The sequence below is a fragment of the Heterodontus francisci genome, chromosome 1, assembly GCF_036365525.1.
Source record: "Heterodontus francisci isolate sHetFra1 chromosome 1, sHetFra1.hap1, whole genome shotgun sequence".
NCBI lineage: Eukaryota > Metazoa > Chordata > Chondrichthyes > Heterodontiformes > Heterodontidae > Heterodontus > Heterodontus francisci.
This window is the reverse complement of record NC_090371.1, coordinates 225,364,487-225,388,156: the sequence shown is the minus strand read 5'-3', so window position 1 is coordinate 225,388,156 and position 23,670 is coordinate 225,364,487. Positions and strand designations below refer to the sequence as shown.

Sequence of the window (23,670 nt, the reverse complement as noted above, 5' to 3'; positions counted from 1 at the left end):
ATGGCCGGGTGTAGTCCCAGCAGTTACTACTGCTCCCAGTGGCACTGCTGGGACTAAGAGCTGCCAGCCTGCTCAAGGAGGTGGAAGTTCTGCCAAGGCCAACTAAGGGCCTGGGGAGCGAAAAATCCCAGCGTGGCTCCCCAAGCCCAGCAGAGGCAGACTCGCCTCTGACTTTTTGGCTGGTGGGCGGGACCTCCTGCCCAAAGTAAATTTCCGGCCTTTGATTTTGTGTTCTCATCTTTATGTTCAAATCCTCCTGTGGTCATGCTCCTCTGTATCTCCATGATGTCCTCCAGCCCTACAATTCTCCAAGATCACTGCACTCCTTCGATTCTGGTCTCTTGCGCAACCCTGATTTCGGTTGCCGCACCATTGGTGATCGTGCCTTGAGCCATCTAGATCATAAGCTCTGGCATTTCCTCCCTAAACCTCTCTAGCTCTTCTCCCTTTTATTTGCTCCTTAAAACCGACTTCTTTGACCGAGCCCTTGGTCACTTTCCTAATATCTCTTTTTATGTGGTTTGTGTTCAAATTTTGTCACTGCTCCTGTGAAGCTGCTTTCGACTTTTTACTGTGTGAAAAGTGCTGTGTATGTCGTAATTGCTTATTTTAAAAAATGACTGCCATGACCCGGGGGAGGGAATGGACTGGAGGTTGTGTCTCAGTGATGTTAGCCAGCATTCTTTCCTCAAAGTTTAGCTGTCCATGTATCTTATTGCTTTTGTGAGATCTTGTTGGATGGAAATGGCTCCAGAGTTTGTTGAATTAAGTCCCTTCATTTCTAAGCAATTGATAGTGTGAAATGCTTCCGGATGTGATAAGGTGCTACTTAAATAAGAGTCTTTCCATTATTGACTGGTGGGAAGTATGGTGGAGTGGCACAGGATAAATCTCCCAGCTCATTGGTGGAGCTACTTTTTAACCATTTGCACTGAAGTTTTTTTTTTTTGTTTTGAGTAATTAAGCACTGCATTATTCCTAAAAATCCCAAGCTACTCTTAATTATTGTAGCAGCTTAATGCAAGAAGTCTGCAGGGTTTTTTAATTTTGTTTTTTATTGTATGCTCTATGCTGCTCATCCTAACTTTCCCATAAGATCTGGAATGTGAAATTCAAGTTGTGTACAGTGTAAGTGGTCAGAATATTTGCCAAATGCAGAGACCCAATAAATATCTGATACTTGGAGAACACCAATGTATTTTTATTTTGTGCTCCTTGCTGAACCGTTGTGGGTTTTTTAAATGCAGTTTGATTTTAGAAGGATTACTCTCGAGTCAGTAATCCATTTCAGCAGATTCATGTTTGCTGTAGCACTGTAGATTTTTTTTTATAAACAAGTTTCATATATTGTATTGTGTATCCTGCTGAGATCAGCAAGGTTGCTAAGAGCTGTCAGATGACAGCTACTCACATGACAGCAGTTAAAGGCTATTGTAGCCAATGTTTGAACAACCTTGCAGGATGAGCCACAAAAGCATGTCTGGAGGAGCCACAGAAAGCACCATGTGATGTGATTAGCTATTAACTTGTGACAGAACTGTGCTGTACACAAAACTGGTTTAACTAATGAAGTGCTTGGTTAGAGATACTGCAGAAGCTTCGTTTACTTTGTTTCTGGTAATAGGAAACCATTTATGCAAATTGTAATTGTAGGTTTTTTTATGTCCTGTTTAGAAGAATTATGCAGTGATTTTATTGGGAAAAAAAAATCAGCAATGAGATGAATTTCTACTAAAATGTACCTTTTGGAAAAGTGAGCAAACCACTAAATTGTTATCTCCCCTCCCATCTCAACTTCACCAGGCAGCTTTTTTTGACGAGATACGAAATATATGAGCCATGTTTTGTTGCAGTAGAAAAAAAATATGATCGAGGGTTGGAAAGCAGTTGAAAGTTGGGTGTGTTTATTTAGAGGAGAAAAACCAAAGAGGAAATGAGGATTTTTCAGTTTATGGAAAAGCAAAGAAGGGTGAAATTGGCAGAGGTGTGCAGGCACACTATTGAAGTGCTGTGAATATTGCTGATAAAGACGGACAGTTGCCTTAAGTTAGTGACTCGTGCTGAAGTATGGCAGTCTCTGGTACCTTGTCCAATTGGCCATCCTTCACGTATGAGCTCATGCAGCTTTTCAGTGAGTTGGGAGCACTACTGCCGAGCTTGATTACTGTTCTTGCCCAACGGCCGAACGCAGACTTTCCAACAAGTTACTGGATAGCAATCTGGAGCAAAATTTCCTGATTTTTTTTTTTTCTCTTCCTTCCCCCTTCATTCGTTGCAGTTAACCCACAGGTATTGAGATAAACCAAAATGCCCATGGCAACCCGAGCTGTAATACGCTAGTTAGGCACAGACTGGGTTCAAACCTGGAACCTTGCTGACCTATATGGCTCAGATCCACTGTAGGTTTTGCACTATCACCTGAGCCATCAGATGATCTTACTTATCCATTTTACATTCATTGGCATTTTGCCTTGGTGAATGATTATCCAGAGTTAAAACAACCACTTGAAATGTCCCAAGACACTTCAAAGCATTAACCAGCAAAAATTCGTGTACAGGAACAATTTCGGATTTTTCCTAATTTTCCCTTTGCATTTCTGAAGCTGTAAATGCAGTTTTCAGTATGCTGTGGGAGCTAATGTGGTAGGGTGAGGAACATTTATATAGTGCCTTTTAATATAGTAAAGCATCCCACGGCACTTCGTGGTAGTGTTGTCAAGTAAAATTTTACAGCAAAGGGTCTAGGCAGCTGTAGCAATGAAAATTGGGAGTGCGCAAGAGACCAGAATTGGATGTGCAGAGATCTTGGAGGGTTGTAGGGCTGGAGGATGTTACAGAAATAGGGAGAGGTGAGGCCATGGAAAGATTTGAAAAAAAAAAAGTGAGGAATTTTAAAATCCAGGATGGTGCTGTCCAGGAGACCATTGGAGTAGTCGAGTCTAGAGATGACAAAGCATGGATGAGGGTTTCAGCAGCAGATGAGAAAAGGCATGGACATAAACCAGTGATGTTCTGGAGGTAGCAGTAGGTGGTCTTGGCAAGTATATGGGGTCAGAAACTCAATCAGGGTCAACCCAGTACATGCTGCAGTGTAACATAATATGATGGGGATGCTTTTAGACTGGATGTGCCATAATAGAAGTTAATTTATAGATATGACCATGATTTTTAGAAGGGGGAAAAGACTTCATGTATGAAAGCAAAAAAGTTGTTTTTGACCACTTAAATTTTAAAAACAAGCTTCCACAGTTCCTAATTCTCTTTCTTAAAAAAAAAAAGTAATGAAAAGTTAAGATGCTTTGAATTCTAAAAATGAATCCTTATAACCATGATTGGTATTGCCTGTAGCACTGAATGAATTTGTGATGCAATACAGCACTGCTTGTATGGTGGCAAGGTCATTCAAAACAAGAAGAAAGTCCAGTCTGAAATCAAAATCATCCTTACCACTCTGAAGCTTGCCACTTGGCAGATTTACCAAGTACTATGGAATCTATGGCAATATCTTCAAACTACCATGTTTCTTCCTGTTGGCAAAGGTCTGGATCGAATCTTTAATGACCTCTGCAGTTCATAGATTTTTATCCCAATAATACTTGGCTAATCTGTTAGGGAAATTTTCCACTGTGCTTTTTTTTTTCCAAATTTCTGGTCTGCCTTTTGTGAAAATTAAATCAATATTGGCAAAAGCATATTTAATTATATTCCGTAAGGTAAGTTGCATTACAAAAATCTAATTTTGAAAAGGGTGTTCAATATCAAAATGTAACTAGTCAAGATTACAAATCTAGACTTGTTCTTCGGGAGATTTTCTTGATTTACACATTCCAATTGTATCTTTTAAGTTTATCCTCTGGGAATATTCACCTTCCTCAGGTTATAACCATAAGATCAAATTACCTTTTTTGTTTTGCACTTTCTTGGATTTATTAAAAAAAAGCATAAATAGCAAAAGTCAGGGTTGTCCAGGTATGAAATTGAAACAATTTTTTTTCATTGTTCTGTCAAATCTAGATGGACAAAAATGAAAGATTAGTGCTAGATTTTGTGTTGCTGGAGGATACCAGCTACAAGTGTGAAAAATGCATTAAATTGTTTGAATTAAAAACGTTACCTCCAGATCTGACTATTCTAACACACTCCTGGCGGGCCTCCCACATTCTACCTTCTGTATACTTGAGGTCATCTATAACTCTGCTATCTATGTCCTAACTCTCTCCAAATGCCATTCACCCCTCAGCTCGCTGACCTGCACCTGGGTCCCTCCATGGTCTGGCCCCTCCTTTATCTCTGTAATTGCCTCCAGCCCTACAACCCTCTGATATTTCTGCTCTTTGAATTCTGGCCTCTTGAACATCCCCGATTTTAATCACTCTGCCCTAAGCTTTGGAATTCCCTCCCTAAACCTCTTAACCTCGCTTTCTTCCTTTACAACACCTCTTTGACCAAGCTTTTGGTCGTCTGTCTTAATATCCCCTTATGTGTCATATTTAGTTTTATAATGTCCCTGTGAAGTGCCTTGGGACATTGTATTATGTTAAAGGTGCTATCTAAATACAAGTTGTTGTTTAAATGACATTGGGCTATGTTGAGCATTATTGCCATCAAGTGAATATTTCCACATACCCTGGAGAAAGGAGGCTAGGCCACATTCGCTGACAAATAGCATCCACAGTGGCTTTAACAGAATGAGGACTATTTCCCATCGAGAAATGTGTGTAGGTCTGTGTTTATCCAGGTTACTGACCGATACCTCCACCGTCCCCCCTCAAAAAAAAAAGCTCCTCGAGCATGACTAATTTCTTTGACAGAGAATAGTACCAGCAGTCACAATAATGTGACATTAACTGTTTCAGTTGTATATTATGTTCATCACAGATGCTTTACATGGGGGAGTTTAAAACCTGGTGTAATCTCTTAAAGTCTTAATATTTTATAATTGAGTAATGCAATAAATAAACTAAGGCAGTTTGATTTTCCAAGTATGTAATGAGTAATTAATTATAAAAATAGCACTAAATAATCGGAGACTTCGGCCAGTTTTTCACTTGTAAGAAATGTCTGGTGCCTATCTTGTTTGCATAGGCTGCACATGTTTTGCAGTTGTTTAACAGTTAGACAATGTGAAATTTAAATTCACATAAAATTCACAGATTAAAATGGCTCTAAAGTGTTTGCTTGTTCATCAAGATCACAGAATTGTATGGATGTTGTGATCACGTGATGAATTTGTTTTAATATTCTACCCCTTCCCCAACTCCTATGTTAACCTGAGTGTTTTACAGCCAAGTAATGCAGTATTTACATATGATTGGTGTGGTATTGAGCCATGCACACCAGAGTGTCATAAGTTCAATACCCAGTCTATGCAGAACTATCTTATCGTATTGGAGCAATAATTGAGCCACTATAATTGGCCTCTGTTTCCACTTGTATTCTATTCAGCCTATCCCTGCTGGTCATTGGGTGAGAAAATGGTTAACCTTTGTTTTGATCTCATCATGATCGAGAAGCTTAGCAGTACGCTGTACAATCTTGCATGTGAAAAATGGGCACAAGGGGAAGTTAGTGAAAGAGTCCCAGTGACACTGGAAACCTACCCTAACAAAACTCAGACTGCTGAAAAGGGAAATATTCATTGTGAAATCTGATCATAAGCAAAAGCTGTGTTCAGGAACTGGTGAATAAGTTAGTTAGTTGAAGATGCTACATTCTCATGACAGTGTTTAAGAAATAAAATGCAGGCTGTGTTTTTGAGTGGTCACGATGTGAAGTAACTTTGGCAGCTATCAGTAGCCTAAGAATAGAATGTAACTGCATATTGTAGTTGAAGACTTTACTGTACAGCTTTATGTCCTATGGTATCAGAACCCTGGAGGTGCTCTGCCATTTCGTGTTGGTACTGTAGCCTTCCATTGGGAGTACCATACTAGACTGTGAAAAGTTGTTGCCATCGGTCAGATTAGCAGCAGGAGCTTTGCAGAGGAAGTCATCTGACAGTCTTGTGCTTTGGGATGGTTGTAAACTGAAATAATAACTGCATTGCATTCAAGGACATGTTTCTTGTGGTTAACTATAGGTGTGGGAAGATGAAGCACAGCCACTTCAGGTAAAGTACTGGAGAAGGCTTCATGGGACAAATTTACCAGTGAAATATTAAATTCTGGCATTAGTGCACAAAATAAGTTATCAGTTGGTGAAGAGTTCATTGATAGTTAAAATTTATCCTGCATCTTGCTGTGATTTTTGCCTGAATTGTTGTATCAGCTGATGAATGCATTCACTTGCTTGATAGATTTACACTTTTGCTCTTGTTTTCGAATTTTCCTTTACTCGCGCTGCTGTGACTGTCATGCTTCTGTAACTTTAATACATAAATTAATCAAAGAATTGGTTTGAAAACTTACTTGTCATTTGGGTAGCACAATAAGGTTTAACATTTATTTTTGCTGTTAGTTGTTAATCCCTCAATTATAGATGAAATAATTTGTAGTAGCAGTGGGATCAATAGAAGCCGATAACACAGCCTCTTGGTAATAGCATGATTTTAGTTGGTGCACGTGTTTTTGGTATTTGTCCAATTTGAATGTAAAGGATTAACTCATTGTGAAGCTTCTGGTGTGCTGGGCAGGGAAGCAGATAAAATCTCTGAGGAAATAGCGGTGGTAATTTTTGAGGGGGAAGGTATAAATAAAGAGCCCAGGGTTTTGTGACAAATTGAACTCCCGTAATTCAGCTACCTCCAAAAAAACAAAATCAAGTTTTGATTTATTTAAGTATTTGTCTTTCATGGCTTGTTTTGGAGCAATGCCGGCTAAGACACCAGTACAGGCAGAAAATAGTGTTGTAAAGAGTTGGGGGAATGCTTCTAAATTTAAAAAATGAGATTAGTACAGTGGTGCTAAGCTTAAATGCTATGAAAAATTAATTTATATATCACCTTCCTTACATCCTAAGGACACCCTAAAACACTTTGTAGCCAATGAATTGCTTTTAAAAATTTGTCACAATTTACATAGGCAAGTAGTCAAGTACATGAGCTGTAGTCCTGTTATCCTTAGTTTTGATTTGAACAAGCTTCAGCATATCCCCAGCAGCAGGAACTGAAAATTGGAAAGGAGGATCATACCTAGCTGGCCTATACTCTTTAATAGAGTGAGGTATATGGGTCACTGCTGACAGGTTGTATGCCTATTCTCTTGGCTGTAGGTATTGGGTCAGGCAGTTAAAAATACAGAAAAACAATTACAAAAGCAATGTGACAAATGTATCAAAATAACTCCACAAAATGCAATCATGTTGAAATTCATGGAATTTGAAGAAACTTCAGGCATTTTTGCTATTGCTACCTCAGCATGCTGATCAGGTAAGTTTTAATGCAATAATACAATGGATGTGACATCTTTGACCCTAACTAGTGTATGATCACATTCCCACATTGGAACCAATTTCAAGTTGTAAACTTTGTCATAATTTTGATCAGATTTTTTAAAAATGTGATTATCAGCCATTGGAAATACATTTAAGATCTGTTACTTGTGCTGTATTTATACCACCTAGCTGCAAATGGCAGGTTTGCAGGAAGCATACACAAAGCTGTGTAAACAGGGCAGTATGTACTTAGTATACTGAGAAGTCAGTACCTCTAGGGACAGCATAATTGGCTGAGTGGTTAAGGTGTCCATATCCACAGCATATTGACCAGTGAAGTAGTTTTGTAATGGCTGGTATGAATGTGTATCTCCTAGCTTTTGGTGAAGGTGCTGTCTCCAATAGTTGCAAACTGGTTTTAAACTCAATTCCACTGAAGCAGCAATCACTCATTATAAAATATGCAGTTCTACAACACTGTAGTTATTTAGTTGTTTGTTAAATGCAGTTGTGATTTTACAAATACAATTCAAGGCAGCATTTAGCTAACCAATTAAAATTGTAGTGAAGTATCATACTTCTAAGTGCTGCAATATCATTTAGATAGTTCAAGCTTGATGAGAGCAGCATATGTGGTGCATTTTGAGTTAAAAAAATTTTTACAATTGACTTGTGTAGAAAAATGTGCAGTATTGAGATTGCATCCTTGAGTCCACCTACAAAGATGCCATTTCACTGTTCGTATGTCTCTGTTGCTTAATATTCCCCTGATAATCCTGGCTAAATGGGGAATAAGGGCAGGTAGGCATAAAATCGCATTGTGCCACCCCATAAATATGCTTACAATCTGCAATTTCTGTACCTCAAAATTGATCTTTAAAGTTTCTCCTATGGGTAATTTCAAAGTTCTCATTCCATTGTCTCTCTTCTCAGTGCCTCCCCTTAGTTTAGCTGCTTTATGTTGTAGATACATATCTTTTTTTCTTAACATCCTCCTTTGTCCCATTACAGCTGGACACCTGTGGAGTTTGAAGTTAACCAAATTCGACTGATTGTTTACCAGGATTGTGAAAGGAGAGGTAGACATGTTCTGTTTGATTCTAAAGCAGTGCATAAAGTCGAAGGTGCCACAGTGCAGGTAACTGCTGCAGTTTAAAAAAATTTTTTTAATGTTGAACATCTGTATCTGCTATAAAAACAATTTTGAATGGAAGATGCTTTTTGTAAATGTAAGTGGGTACAGTATAACCCAGAAGGCTGTGGAAGCTCAATCATTGAGCATGTTCAAGACACAAATCAATAGATATCTAGATACCAATAACATCAAGGGATATGGGAATAACGCAGGAAAGTGGCATTGATGTAGATCAGCCATGATCTAATTGCAGAATAGCAGAGCAGGCTTAATAGGCAGAATGGCCTACTCCTCCTATGTTCCATCCAACTTACATTTCTGAACTCTTCAGCTTCATAAGCTATCAGCAGTCTGTCATGGGGTTGAATGAGTAACTATAGTTGGCATTTGAGAATTGTATGCTGGGAATGTCATAGAATCTTCAGTTTATACCTTTTTATGGAGCAGAAAATACTGAGTATTTACTGATGTATAAGTAACCCCCAAGTGTAAGGGGTCTTTCTTGTCCCAACTTTCTAGCCAAACCCCCCAAAAAATCTGTTTTGCACAGAGAAGGCTAATTCTGCCCCTTCTGTCACTGTAGCTTGTCACTCATGAATATTATTCCCAAATAAGACAGACAATTTCCCCCACCATCCCCCACCATCACGTTAAATCCCCTGTCACTTGAGTTTCTATGTTTATACTTGGATATATAATGTAGAAAATAGTCTGATGTAACTATTATTGATAACCTGCACCTAGTGTTGAAACATAGAGCAAAAATGAAGTCTAAAATTGTAGTAACACAAAAGCAAAATACTGCAGATGCTGGAAATCTAAAATAAAAACAGAAAATGCTGGTAATAGTCAACAGGTCAAGCAGCCTCGTGTGTGTGAGTGTTAATATTTTATGTTAATGACCTTTCATCAGAAGTGATGAAATTGCAGGAATATTTGCCATTTTATGATTGAGTCAAGTTAGTATTTCTTGGCAGTGAATTCTGAGCTATAATTTTGAAATATGAATTCTTCAGCCCCTGAATTAAATAAAATTCCCTGCTTCCTGCCAGTTACTTTCAAAGCTATGATTAAAATTCTTCACTGTAGTAGAGTTAAAGCTATAGTCAGTCAAATTATTGCTTGGCAATTTGTGTATGCTATGGGATCAAGTTGCAAAGGCATGCTTTAGCATTGACATGCTTTAGCATTAACTCTATTCTTTATCTTGAAGTTATTGTATGGGTGTGTGTGTACATCTGAAATGGCCTTCCACAGTGTTTTTTGTTAAATTTCATGGGATTGGAAAACTGAATCCAAGACCCTTTTTCCTGTACAGCGACAGATTTTTGAGATTGCATCCTCATATAGCCTAGACATTATAGCTTGTAGAATGTCCATTTTGTAACATTGAAAATCTCCCTCCCCTTCTCAATGAAACTTGTTCATAGATACACATACCTTTTATTTAAAGGTTTGTGTTAAAAACCACTACTCTTTTTGTTGTCTATTTAATGACCTGGACTAGGTTACAAAGGACACAATGTCAAAGTTTGCAGATGACACAGAACTTGGGAATGTAGTAAACGGTGAGGAAGATGATAGTGGAATTCGGAAGGGTATAGACAGACTGGTGAAATGGGCTGACAAATAGCAGATAAAATTTAAGAGAAGTGTGACATGATGCATTTTGAAAGGAAGAACAAGCAGAGGTAATATAAACATTATCACTTTAAATGGAGTGCACGAATAGAATTACCTCGGGGTTCACATACACAAATCTTTGAAGGTGGCAGAATAAATTGATAAGGCAGTTAAAAATGCAGGTGGGTTCCTGGGCTTTCTTCTTCTTTGGCCTCCTTGTCTCGAGAGATGAGGGGTAAGCACCTGGAGGTGGTCAGTGGTTTGTGAAGCAGCGCCTGGAGTGGCTATAAGGGCCAATTCTAGAGTGGCAGACTCTTCCACAGGTGCTGCAGATAAAATTGGTTGGGGCTGTTGCACAGTTGGCTTCTGTCTTTTTTCCTGCCAACTGCTAAGTCGCTTCGACTCGCCACACTTTAGCCCCGCCTTTATGGCTGCCTGCCAACTCTGGCGATAACTGACTCCCACGACTTGTGATCAATGTCACAGGACCTCATGTCGCGTTTACAGACGTCTTTAAAGCGGAGACATGGACGGCCGGTGGGTCTGATACCAGTGACGAGCTCGCTGTACAATGTGTCTTTGGGGATCCTGCCATCTTCCATGCGGCTCACATGGCCAAGCCATCTCAAGCGCCGCTGGCTAAGTAGGGTGTGTATGCTGGCCACCTCGAGGACTTCTGTGCTTCCTGGGATTTATAAATGGAGGAACAGCATACAAAAGTAAGGACATTATGCTCAGCCTTTCAAAATCACTGGTAAGTTTCAGCTGGACAATTGTGTCCAATTCTCTGGACATTGTATTTTAGGAAGGATGTCTCCAAATCTTAGCAAAGATGCTAGAATGATAGCAGGTATGAGGGACCTCAGTTATGTGGTGAGATCATAGAGCAGAGACATTTAAGGCTATATTTAATAGGGAAGTGTTCAAAATTGAGGGCTTTAATAGAATAAAAAGGAAAAACTGTTTCCACTGGCAGGAGGGTTGGTAACCAGGGGACGGAGATTTGAGGTTTTAAATAATTGAAGGAAAGACTGCTAATTATTTTTGAGTTTCATACCAGGTTCTTCTATAAAAGGCTATGTTATGCAAGTTTGCACGTGTACATGTTGCGTCCCTTCATTACTGGTTGGAGAAAATGTTACTTTAATTATGCCATCTTTATAACAAATCAGGAAATTGGCACTTGGGTTTCTCTACTCGATTTTCTTTTACTGCATCTGCACTACAGCACAATTTGTCAACTGCAAGCAAAATTAGTGTTTGAAGAGATGAAAACTATAGTTCAATCATCACATTAATTTGTAACTCGTTTAATTACCGTTTCCATTTCAAAGCAACCATTTCTGTAGACCTGTTGGTCAAAGTGCCTGATTTCCAGTAGAAGTCAGATTGTTTTTCAAAATGGTTCAACAACAGTGTCATAACTTATTGTCATGCAAGCAAGTGGATGTTTTGAACAGTGAAGGAATTGAATCATAAGCTAGTCACAGAAACATTCTCCTCTGGTGATTTATCCAGTCGAAAGATAGTGACATGTTTGAATTTTATGAGCTAGAAAGGGGTCTTTAAAACAAAAAAAGTGCAATTCTTTACAGCTTAAGAACTAGATCAGCATTTTTCTTGTAAGAAATTTAGGCAAAACAAGATTTTTGATGCTTCCCACTTTTAGAAATTCCCATTTTATTGCAATCTGCAAATTTGACCTGAGCAGCTGCAATTAAGCAGGTTTGTCTGTATGTAATTTCTAATGGTTGTATACCCAATTGTAATCTTTTTATTAATAGTGTTACGTTTCAGTATTTTTCCTGTCACTGGAAACTAGTTAGGAAAAACAGTCACATGTTGAAGCCCAGATTAAATGAAAGTATCTCATGATGAGTCTACTGTTCTCTTGTCAGATGATTTAGGTTCTTGGAACACTAGAGTGTTCAATGATTTTTTGTTTTGTTTGTTTCTGAATTTAAATTTTTGACTAATTGAAGAGAAGTGACTGGCATTTATCAGAAATCATGTATGAGATGCCTTTTTAGATTACCAAATCTTATCTCTTGTCAGTGACAACTTCAAAAAAACAAATTCAACTGGATGAATCAGATATGACCCACCTTTCACATTCGTAATGTGCATATTATATGATCAGATTCTGGCAGTTCCCATGCTGATTTGGTAATAGAATTTTCACTTTAAGGGGTCTCTCTTTAGGAGATGGGACTTAATTTTAATTTTGGGCTCTGGGTTTTTAGCCATCCATATTTGAGATTTTGTAATCACTGTATTGATTTTTTCTTTCTGTGCCTATCTGCGTTTCTTGTCATTCTCCTTATCCTCACTTACTGCTTCAGTCAGGAGTGCAAGATGATACAAGATGCATCCAGTAATCCATAGCTTTTTAAAAAAAAAAAGCCTCTGATCACAGATCAGCGTCCCCTGTTCACTTTTGTGGCTTCTCATCTGGTCCAAGGGGAGGCTGCTTCAGTAACAATTTGCATTTATATAAAACCTTTAACATAGATTCCTAAATCATATGGAAAAACTGATGCCAAGCTAAAGAAGAGCTTAAAAAGAGTGACCAAAAGCTTTCCAAAGAAGTGGAGTTTAAGGGAGAGTCTTAAAGGAGGAAATGAAGATGAATAGATGCAGTGGTTTAGGAAGAAAATTGGAGAATGGGGCCAAGGTGGTTGAAGGTACAACAGATTCAGAGGACCAATTGGAGTAGTGAGTACACAAGAGCTGAAATCGAGGTGAGAGTGATTACCCTTGATATCAAGTCAGCATTTGACTGAGTGTGGCATCAAGGATCCCTGGCCAAATTGAAGACAATGGGAATCAGCAGGAAATCTTTCCACTGGTTACTCAAACCTAGCACAAAGGAAGATGGTTGTAGTTGTTGGAGGCCAATCATCTCAGCCCCAGGGCAATACTGCAGCAGTTTCTCAAGGTAGTGTCCTCAGCCGAACCATCTTCAGTTGCTTATTCAATGACTTTGCCTCCATCATAAGGTCAGAAATGGGGATGGTCGCTGACGATTGCTCAATGTTCAACACCATTCGCGATTCCTCAGATACGGAAGGAGTCCATGCCTGCATGCAGCCAGATCTGGACAGGATCCAGGCTTGGACTGATAAGTGGCAAGTAACATTTACATCTCAAGTGCCAGGCAATGACCATCTCCAACAAGAGAGAATCTAACTAACACTGAATCCTTCACTATCAACATCTTGGGGGGTGGGGTGGTACCATTGACCAGAAACTGAACTGGAGCAGCCACATAAATACTGTGGCTACGAGAGCTGTCAGAGGCTTACATACGAATTAGAAGCAGGAGTAGGCCACGCAACCCTTTGAGCCTGCTCCACCATTCAATAAGTTCATGGCTGAACTGACTACTCCAATTTCCAGTTACCCCCGATAACCTTCCAATCCCTTGCTTATCAAGAATCTATCAACCTCTGCCTTAAAAATATTCAAAGACTCTGCTTCCAGCGCCTTTTGAGGAAGAGAATTCCAAAGACTCACGACCCTTAGAGAAAAAATTTCTCCTCATCTCTGTCTTAAATAGACGACCCCTTATTTTTAAACCGTGCCCCCTAGTTCTAGATTCTCCCACATGGGGAAACATCCTTTCCACATCTACCCTGTCAAGACCCCTCAGGATCTTGTATGTTTCAATCAAGTCGCCTTTTACTCTACTAAATTCCAGTGGATGCAAGCCTAGCCTGTCCAATCTTTCCTCGGAAGACAGCCAGTCCATTCCAGGTATTAGTGTAGTAAACCTTCTCTGTACTGCCTCCAATGCATTTACATCCTTCCTTAAATAAAGAGACCAGTACTGTACACAGTACTCCAGATGCGGTCTCACCAATGCCCTGTATTGCTGAAGCATAACCTCCCTACTTTTGTATTTAATGCCCCTTGCAATAAACAAAGTTCTATTAGCTTTCTTAATTGTGTGCTGTACCCGCATACTAACCTTTTGCGATTCATGCACTAGGACGCCCAGATCCCTCTGCATCTCGGAGTTGTGTAATCTTTCACCATTTAGATAATATACTTTTTTTATTCTTCCTGCCAAAGTGGACAATTTCACACTTTCCCACGTTATACTCTGTTTGCCACAGCTCCAATAAATTGGGTAAACATGATTTCCCTTTCACAAAACCATGTTGACTCTGCCTGACTACCTTGAATTTTTCTAAATGCTCTGCTATAACATTTTTAATAATGGCTTCTAACATTTTCCCTATGACAGATGTTAAGCTAACTGACCTGTAGTTTCCTGCTTTCTGTCTCCCTCCCTTTGAATTAAAGGAGTTACATTCTCTGTTTCCAATCTAACGGAACCTTCCCTGAATCTAGGGAATTTTGGAAAATTAAAACTAACGCATCAATTATCTCACTAGCCACTTTTAACACCCTAGGATGAAGTCCATCAGGACCCGAGGACTTGTCAGCCACAGCTCCAACAATTTATTCAGTACCACTTCCCTGGTGATTGTAATTTTCTTGAGTTCCTCCCTCCCTTCCATTTCCTGACTAAAGCTAATACGGAGATGTTATTTTGAATCCTCAATAGTGAAGACCGATGCAAAATACCTGTTTAGTTCATTTGCCATCTCCTTTATTATCCATTATTAATTCTCCAGACTCACTTTCTATTGGACCAATGCTCACTTCGTTAACTTTTTAAAAACAAAATCTTTAGAAACTCTTACCATCTGTCTTTATATTTCTTGTTAACTTTCTCTCGTACTCTAATTTTACCTTCCTTATCAATCTTTTAGTCATTCTTTGCAGTTTTTTATATTCTGGCCAAACTTCTGATGTGCCTCCCTTCGTTGCGCAGTTATAGGCTTTTTCAAGTTTGATGCTACTGTTACGACCAGGTAAGAAAGAGATCTCCAGTTTCCTTTCTGCCTTCACCTGGTCTTGCTGTAATAGGGCTTTATTTTAAACACTTTTTTTTAGCTCCCCCTTGGTGAATCCTTGTTCACCGATTTCCAATTATAAGGTAAAGAAACCAGTACGCACACAGGTTTTCTTAAGTTTAAAGAGTTTAAAATTTTATTTAACTTAAACTCTAATTCGGTTAACGCCCACACTGGCATGCATATGCAATACGCACATGCAGAAGGGGACAAAAAAAGAGCAGAAGAAATAAAGTGCAAAATTTTGAGGCAATATCTGAAGAGTTTTTGTTACGGGTCTTTGAGCTCACTGATTGTAGCTGGATCTTGCTTTTCGTTGGGGCTTCTTCTTAAACCTTGTTCATTGTAGGAGGCTTTTCTCTCTTGGGGTTCCTATGTCATCAGTGGGTTTTTTTGGAATTCCATGCGAAAGAGAAGGGAGCAGGCAGATAGACAGGGAGGTCTTCAGTTCCGGAGCATTCTGCTTTCTCAAACACCGTCTCCCCAATTTAAAACTCAGTTCAAATTTTGCAGCAGCTGGTTAGTTATGTGACCAACTGGTCTGACCATGTCTTGGCTCTGTGTAGTGTGTGTGTCAGGGGATGGTCCTTTGTCTACACACAGTCTGTTAATATGCAAAAATGTCTTTCTAGCCAAGGGCCTGGCAACCCCTTGTAACAGGCCTTTGCTTCTTCCCAGCAGCAATTTTAAATTTGATGTCCATGTGGCAAAATTAATATGCCTCATTCTTGGCAGGTAGGGGCCTGCACGTCGCTATCTTTAACTTTTTTGGTTAACCACGGATGGTGGGTCCCACCTTTAGAATTTTTCTTTCTATTTGAAATCTATTCTGTGTATTCTGAAATATCCCCTTTAAATGTCTGCCACTGCATCTCTATTGATCTAACCCTTAGCCTGATTTGCCAGGCCCCTTGTTCTGGATTTCCACACTATGGAAACAGCTTCTCTGTATCTACACGATTGGAACTTACCATTTTAAAAAGCCTGAAAGAGATCATCTTTCAACCTTCTGATCTCAAGGGAATGCAACCCATACGAACATACATACGAATTAGGATCATGAGTAGGCCATTCGGCCCCTTGAGCCTGCTCCACCATTCAATAAGATCATGGCTGATCTGATTGTCACCTCAGTTTGTTTTACTAAAATACAAATCCTAAGCTTTCAAGGTCTATTGTGATAGTTGATGGCATTTTAAACGAGGTGTTAATATAGTGATCTTCCTTTAAGCCTTTTTCCAGGGTGCCTCTCACCCATCATGTGAGAAGACTAAAGCTGGAGATAGAATTCTAAATGAAGTCTGAACAAGGCCTGTTACAAAGATAGTCTATATGTGTCATTAATTATCCTGGCAATACAACCTAACACTATTTACTTTTGCAGCACTGGTCTTTATTTTGAAGGATTCATGCAGTGCAACATACAGATTTTTCTCCTATCTAGCAGTCTTCAACACACAACCCTGGATAGTGTACACATGTGCATAATGTTATATATTTACCGATATTAAATATCACCTGCTAGATGCAGACTCTCTCATCTAAGCTTTCATTCCTTTAACTTTGCATCATCCATGAACTTGCGGGCAATTCCTTCAATGCCTCGACCCAGAATGGTGATGAAGATGGTGAAATATACTAGTCCTGCCAATGATTCCTGTGGGTCTCCTGTAGCAGTTGGTTCTCATGCATAACCAGTATGATCAACAACCATTTCCCATCTGGGAATGCAATCTAATCCTTATCCAGCCCAAAATCTGCTCACCAAACCTGCAGTACTCAACATTATTTGGTAACTTTTATTTTGCAGCATCTTGTTTAAAAACTTCTTTGAAAATCAATACTCAATGTCAGTGTCAACTGGAATGCCTGCATGCGCCTACATAATAACTTTCTCAAAAAATTTAACACGTTTGAGAGCCATTTTTATTCCAGAAGCCGTATTGAGAATCTCCAATAGCTCCTTCCCAGTTTTTTTAAAAATAGCAAGTGTCAAGTGCTTACATAGATCAAAACTTTGAAGCCCATGGGATTAAAAGGGCAGTAGCAGCATGGATGTGGAGTTGGCTAAGAGACTGAGAGTAATAGTCAACTGTCTTTCTTCAGACTTGAAGTATACAGTGGTGTCTTCTGGGGTTGGTATTGGGACCACTGCCTTTTTTGATGTACAATAATAACCTGAGCTTGGGTGTAAATGTGTGGCTCAAAGAGTGCTGTGGGAAGAGGTTTCAATTCTTGGGGCACTGGCATCAGTACTCAAGGAAAAGGGAACTATTCCGTTGGGATGGGCTTCACTTGAATAGGCTGGAACCAGTGTACTGGCTAATCGCCTAACTAGGGCGGTGGATAGGGCTTTAAACTAATATTGGTGGGGGGGGGCAGGGGAAATGGGTTTGGGTACAGGGAAATTTAGAAATCCAAAGAGAGAGGTCAGGGCATCGGAGCAGGATAGTGATGTGGGTAACTCCCACCAGAATGGAACAGGAAGGGACAGTTCAACAAAAATTGTGCATTGGCAAACAAGGTCATTGCAGGAAATGGAGGTAAATATATGAAGTTCAAGTTCCTTCATCTGAATGCACGAAACATCTGGAATAAGATAGTTGAACTAGTGGCACGAATAGAGATAAATGATCTGGATCTAATTGCCAATACCAAGACATGGTTATAAAGCGATGAGGCTGGGAAATAAATATTCCAGGGTACACAATATTTCGGAGGGACAGACAGAATGGCAAAGGAGGAGGGGTAGCCCTGATAGTGAAGGATAGCATAAGGACATTAATAAGGAGGGATCTGGCCTCAGAAGATCATGAAGTAGAATCAGTTTGGGTGGAAATTAGGAATAGCAGGAGTCAGAAAACACAGGTGGGAGCAGTTTACAGGCCCCTAACAGTAGTTATATTATTGGACAGAATGTTAAATGGGAAATTTTTGGAGCATGTAGAAAAAGTAATGTATTAATTGTGGGGAACTTTAATCTGCATATAGGCTGGGACAATCAAATTGGCAATAGTGGTCCAGAAGATGAATTTGTAGAATGCTTTCCTAACAGTTTCTTGGAAAAAATATGTTGTAGAACTGACGAGGGATAAAGCTATCTCAAGTCTCATATTGTGTAATGAAGCAGGGTTAATAAGCAATGTCATAGTAAAATGGGAAATACTGGTCATAATACCATTGAATTTCATGTTAAGTTTGAAAGAGATGTATTTCAATCAGAAACAAGAATCCTAAACTTAAAGCCAATTACGAAGGTATGAGGGGAGAACAGGCTAAGGTTAATTGGGTAAATAGACTGGAAGGTATGGCAGTAAATGAACAGTGGGAACCATTTAAAAGAAACAATTCAAAGGGTTCAACAAAAGTACATTCCAACCAAAAACTCGTCAAGAAAGCCCCATCAGTGGTTCACTCTGGAAGTTAAGGAGAGTATTAGACTAAAAGAAGAGGCTTACAATGTTGCAAAAAATAGTAGCAAGTCTGAGGATTGGGAGTGTTTTAGAAAGCAGCAAAGGGCCACCAAAAAGTTGATAAAAAGGGAAAAAATAGAATTCGTAACTAGCCAGCAATATAAAAACAGATTCTAAGAGCTTTTATAAGTACATAAAAAGGAAGAGAGTAGCTAAAATAGATATTGGTCCCTTAGAGGCAGAGATAGCAGAAATTATCATGGGGAATGAGGAAATGGCAGAGGCATTGAACAAATATTTTGTGTCTGTCTTCACAGTAGAAGACACAAGTTCCATACCAGAAATAGGCAGTAACCTAGGGGCTAAAAAGAGTGAGGAAATTAAGGATATTGATCTCAGCCAAGAAAAAGTATTGGAGAAACTTGAGGGACTAAAATCTGACAAGTCCCCAGGAACCAGATGGCCTACATCCTAAGGTTCTAAAAGAGAGAGCTTCAGAAATAGTGGATGCGCTTGCTATAATTTTTAAGAATTCCTTAGATTCAGGAATGGCCCCATCAGTTTGGAAGTTGGCAAATGTTATGTCGCTTTTCAAGAAAGGAGGTAGAGAGAAAACAGGGAACTACAGGCCAGTTAGCCTAACATCAGTCGTTGGGAAGATGCTGGAAACTATTATTAAATAAGTCTTTACGTTGCACTTGGATGATTAGTAAAACCATGCGGACTTGTTCTAAAGGGGCATCCTGTTTGACAGATTTATTAGAGTTTTTGAGGAGGTAACTAGTCGGGTAGATAAAGGGGAACCAGTAGATGTTGTATACCTGGATTTTCAAAAGGCATTCGATAAGGTGCCACATAAAACATTAATAGGCAAGATGAGGGCTCATGGTGTTGGGGTAATAGATTAGCTGGAGGTATTGGGTATTAGATGGGGGATTGATTGACACAGGAAGCAGAGAGTGGGCATGAATGGGGCATTTTCAAGTTGGCAGGCAGTGAATAGTGGGGTGCTGCAAGGATCAGTGCTGAAGCCTCAACTATTTACACTCTATATTAATGACTTGGATGAAGAGAGAGAGTAATGTGGGCGGCGCAGTGGTTAGCACCGCAGCCTCACAGCTCCAGCGACCCGGGTTCAATTCTGAGTACTGCCTGTGTGGAGTTTGCAAGTTCTCCCTGTGTCTGCGTCGGTTTTCTCCGGGTGCTCCGGTTTCCTCCCACAAGCCAAAAGACTTGCAGGTTGGTAGGTAAATTGGCCATTATAAATTGTCACTAGTATAGGTAGGTGGTAGGAAAATATCGGGACAAGTGGGGATGTGGTAGGAATATGGGATTAGTGTAGGATTAGTATAAATGGGTGGTTGATGGTCGGCACAGACTCGGTGGGCCGAAGGGCCTGTTTCAGTGCTGTATCTCTAAACTAAACTAAGTAATGTATCTAAGTTTGCTGATACAAAGCTCGGTTGAAATGTAAGCTGCGGGGAGGATATAGAGAGGCTGCAAAGAGATATTGACAGGTTAAGTGAGTGGGCAACAAGATGGCAAATGGAGTATAATGTAGGGAAGTGGAAAAGCAGAATATTTTTTACAAAGTTTGAAACTGCTAAGTGTTGATGTTCAGAGAGACTTGGGAGTACCCATACAAGGAACAGACAAAGTTAATGTGCAGGTGCAGCAGGCTATTGGGAAGACAAATGGCATATTGACCTTTATTGCAAGGGGATTGGAGTACAGGAATAAAGAAGTGTTACTAAAGTTGTACAGGGCTTTGGTGAGGCTGCACCTGGAATACGGTGTGCAGTTTTGGTCTCCACATTTAAGAAAGGATGTACTTGCACTGGGGGCAGTGCAGCGAAGATTTACTAAATTGGTCCCTGGGATGAGGGGCTTGTCCTGTGATGAGAGGCTGAGTAAATTGGGCCTATATTCTCTGGAGTTTAGAAGAATGAGAGGCGATCTAATTGAGACATACAAGTTTCTGATGGGGTAGAAGCTGAGAGATTGTTCGCGCTGGTCAGGGAATCTAGAACACGGGGACACAATCTCAGGATAAGGGGTCAATCATTCAGGACTGAGCTGAGGAGAAATTACTTCACTCAAAGGGTTGTGAATCTTTTGGAATTATCTACTCCGGAGGGTTGTGGATGCTCCATCATTTTATACATCTAAGGCTAGAATAGATAGATTTTTGGTCTTTCAGGGAATCAAGGGATATGGGGACTGGGCAGGAAAGTGGAATTGAAGCCCAAGATCAGCCATGATCGTATTGAATGACAGAGCAGTTTCGATGGGCCATATGGTCGTCTTCTCCTATTTCTTGTGTTCCTTATAAAGGGCATAATTTTGAGGTTTGCAGATGGCCCAAAACTTGGGAATGTAGTATACCGTGAGGAGGATGGTAATAGACTTCAAGAGGACATGCGTAGACTGTTAACATGGGCAGACACTTGGCAGATTACGTTAAGTGCAGAGATGTGAGGTAATGCATTTTGGTTGGATGAATTAAGTAAAGCAATATGAACCAACTGTTACAACTTTAAAGGGGGTGCAGGAGCAGAAACACCTAGAGGATTGCATACACAAATCTTTGAAGGTGACAGGATAAAGCTGTTAAAGCACAAGGATCCTTGGCTTAATTAGTAGAGGAATGAGCAATGAGGTTATGGTAAACCTTTATAAATCAGTGGTTAGGCCTTGGCTGGAGTGTTGTGTCCAGTTCTGGGCATCACATTTTAGGATGAATGTCAAGACCTTGGAGAGGGTGCAAAGAAGATTTACCAGAATGATGAAAGTATGAGGGATTTAAGTTACGTGGCGAGATTAGAGACTCCGATTTGTTCTGGAGCAGAGAGGTTTAAAGCTGGGTTTAATAGAAGTGTTCAAAATTATGAGGGATTTTAATAGTTAAAAAGGAGAAATTGTTTCCACTGGCAGGAGGGTCAATTACCAGAGGACACAAGTTTAAGATAATGAGTAAAAGAACCAGAGAGGAGGTGAGATTTTTTTTAAAGTGATTATGATCTCGAATGCATTGCCTGAAAGGGTGATTGAAACAGATTCAATATGTATTTGAAAAGGGAAAAAAAAGTATTGTTCTAAGGAAAGAGCAAGGGGTGTGGGAGTAATTGGATACCTCTTTCAAAGAGTTGGCATAGGCACAATGGGCAGAATGGCCTCCTTCATTGCTGTAAGATTTTGGTTCCAAAGGTGCGTTCCAGTGATTTGAGCTGGAATTCAAAGTGTAGCTTTTGCCGAATCATGTATTCTGATAAGTGTTGGCCTTGTTCTGTATGTAAACTTGGTTCATAGCTTTTTAAAAAAAAATGTTTGCCTTTAATTCTGAAGCAAATGCCAGATAGGTTCAGTAGTCAGCATACTTATTTGCCTCTTTCTATAATGAAACCTAATGCTTTTAGGAATTTTTATGAATTTCCTTTTAATGTTGTGTATAAATCTCAGATTCTTCATTACTATTCGTCTATTAACTTCAAGATGTAGGTTGCTGATGGAATTAATTTATAATTATACTTTTAAAAGCTTGGAACATACAAAACAATTGAGCAGCAAATTTGTCTAAAGACAAATGCTCACTCTGCACATTTATAGGGGCAAATCAATGTTTTATCTTAAAAGGAAAATATACAGCGGATGCTGGAAATCTGAAATAAAAACTGTTGGAAATACTCAGCAGATCTGGCAGCATCTGTAGAGAGAGAAGCAGAGTTAAAATTTCAGGTCCATGACCTTTTGTCAAAACTGGCGAAGATTAGAAAAGAATTTGATTTTAAACAAGTGAAGGATGGGGGTAGTGGGGAAGTGAGCCAAGGGGAAGGTGTTTGATAGGACAAAGGGCAGGAGAGATTAAGTAACAAAGCTGTCCTAGGGCAAAGAGTGTGTTAATGCTTGTGGTGAAAGACAAAGTATTAGTCCAGAGAGTGTTCATGGCAGAATAATGAGAGCTCTGTCAAAATGAAAAGCAGGCACATGGTTAAAAAAATTAAATTAAAAAAAAAAAGACCAGTCATGCTCTGAAGTTATTGAATTCAATGTTCAGTCTGGAACGCTGTAGAGTGCCTAATCGAAAGATCAGATGCTGCTCCTTGAGCATGCGTTGCTGTTCACTGGAACACTGGAGCAGGCCAAAGACAGAAATGTGGGGATGAGAGCTGGGGGCGGGTGTTGAAATGGCAAGCACAGGGTCAGGCTTTCGGACTGAGCGGAGGTGTTCCACAAAGCAGCCATGCAATCTGCGTTTGGTCTCCCCAGTGTAGAGGCAACCGCATTGTAAGCAGCGAATACAGTATACTAAATTGAAGGAAGTACAAGTAAATTGCTGCTTCACCTGGAAGGAATGTTTGGGGCATTGGACGGTGAGGAGAGAGGAGGTAACAGGGCAGGTGTTATACCTCATGTGATTGCATGGGAAAGTGCCGTGGAAAGGGGTGAGGTGTCAGGGATGATGGAGGAGTGGACTGGGGTGTTGCGGAGGGGACGTTCACTTCGGAATGCTGACTGGAGGGGAAAGGGAAGATGTGTTTGGTGGTGGCATCATGCTGGAGGTCACAGAAATGGCGGAGGATGATCCTCTTGGTTGTGGAGGCTGCTGGGGTGGAAAGTGAAGACAAGGGGAACCTTGTTGCGGTTCTGGAAGGGAGGGGAAGGGGTGAGGGCAGAAGTGCAGGCAATAGGTTGGACGTGGTTGAGGGCCCTGTCAACTACCGTGGTGGGGGAAATCCTCAGTTGAGGAATAAGGGAGACATGTCTGAAGCGCCGTTTTGGAAGGCTGCATCATCAGAATAGATGTGTCTGAGATGGAGAAATTGGAGAATGGGATGGAGTCCTTACAGGAAACAGGGTGTGAGGAAGTGAAGGTAGCCGTGGGAGTCGGAAGGCTTGTAATGAATATTAGTAGACAGCCTATCCCCAGAAATGGAGACGGAGAAGTTGAGGAAGGGAAGTGTCAGAGTTGGACCGTGTGAAGAGGAGAGAAGGGTGAAAATTGGAAGGAAAGTTGATGAAGTTTGCCAGTTCAGGGTGAAAGCTGGAAGTGGCATTGATAGTCATCAATGTATTGGAAAAAGGTGAGGGAAGGGGGCCTGAGTAGGGTGTTTTATCTTCATTTCTCCCTTTAATTGAGTCACACATCCTGTTGGCCTTTCTGTGAATGCTACTCACTAGATGTCTGAGGCAGGTCGTGATCCTT

The 23,670-nt window shown here is 40.1% G+C and overlaps 1 protein-coding gene across 4 annotated transcripts in view; it reads left to right on the top strand.

Moving 5' to 3' along the window:
* LOC137375168 (folliculin-interacting protein 2-like) overlaps nt 1-23,670 on the top strand; it is a 132,884-nt gene that overhangs the window by 44,245 nt on the left and 64,969 nt on the right. For 3 of the 4 annotated variants that reach the window (XM_068041930.1, XM_068041913.1, XM_068041922.1), the window contains exon 2: nt 8,383-8,509. The exons of the other annotated variant lie outside the window; for it this stretch is intronic. In XM_068041930.1, coding sequence (XP_067898031.1) covers nt 8,383-8,509 — 127 coding nt within the window. The remainder of the gene's footprint in view (nt 1-8,382; nt 8,510-23,670) is intronic. 4 annotated transcript variants of the gene reach the window in all.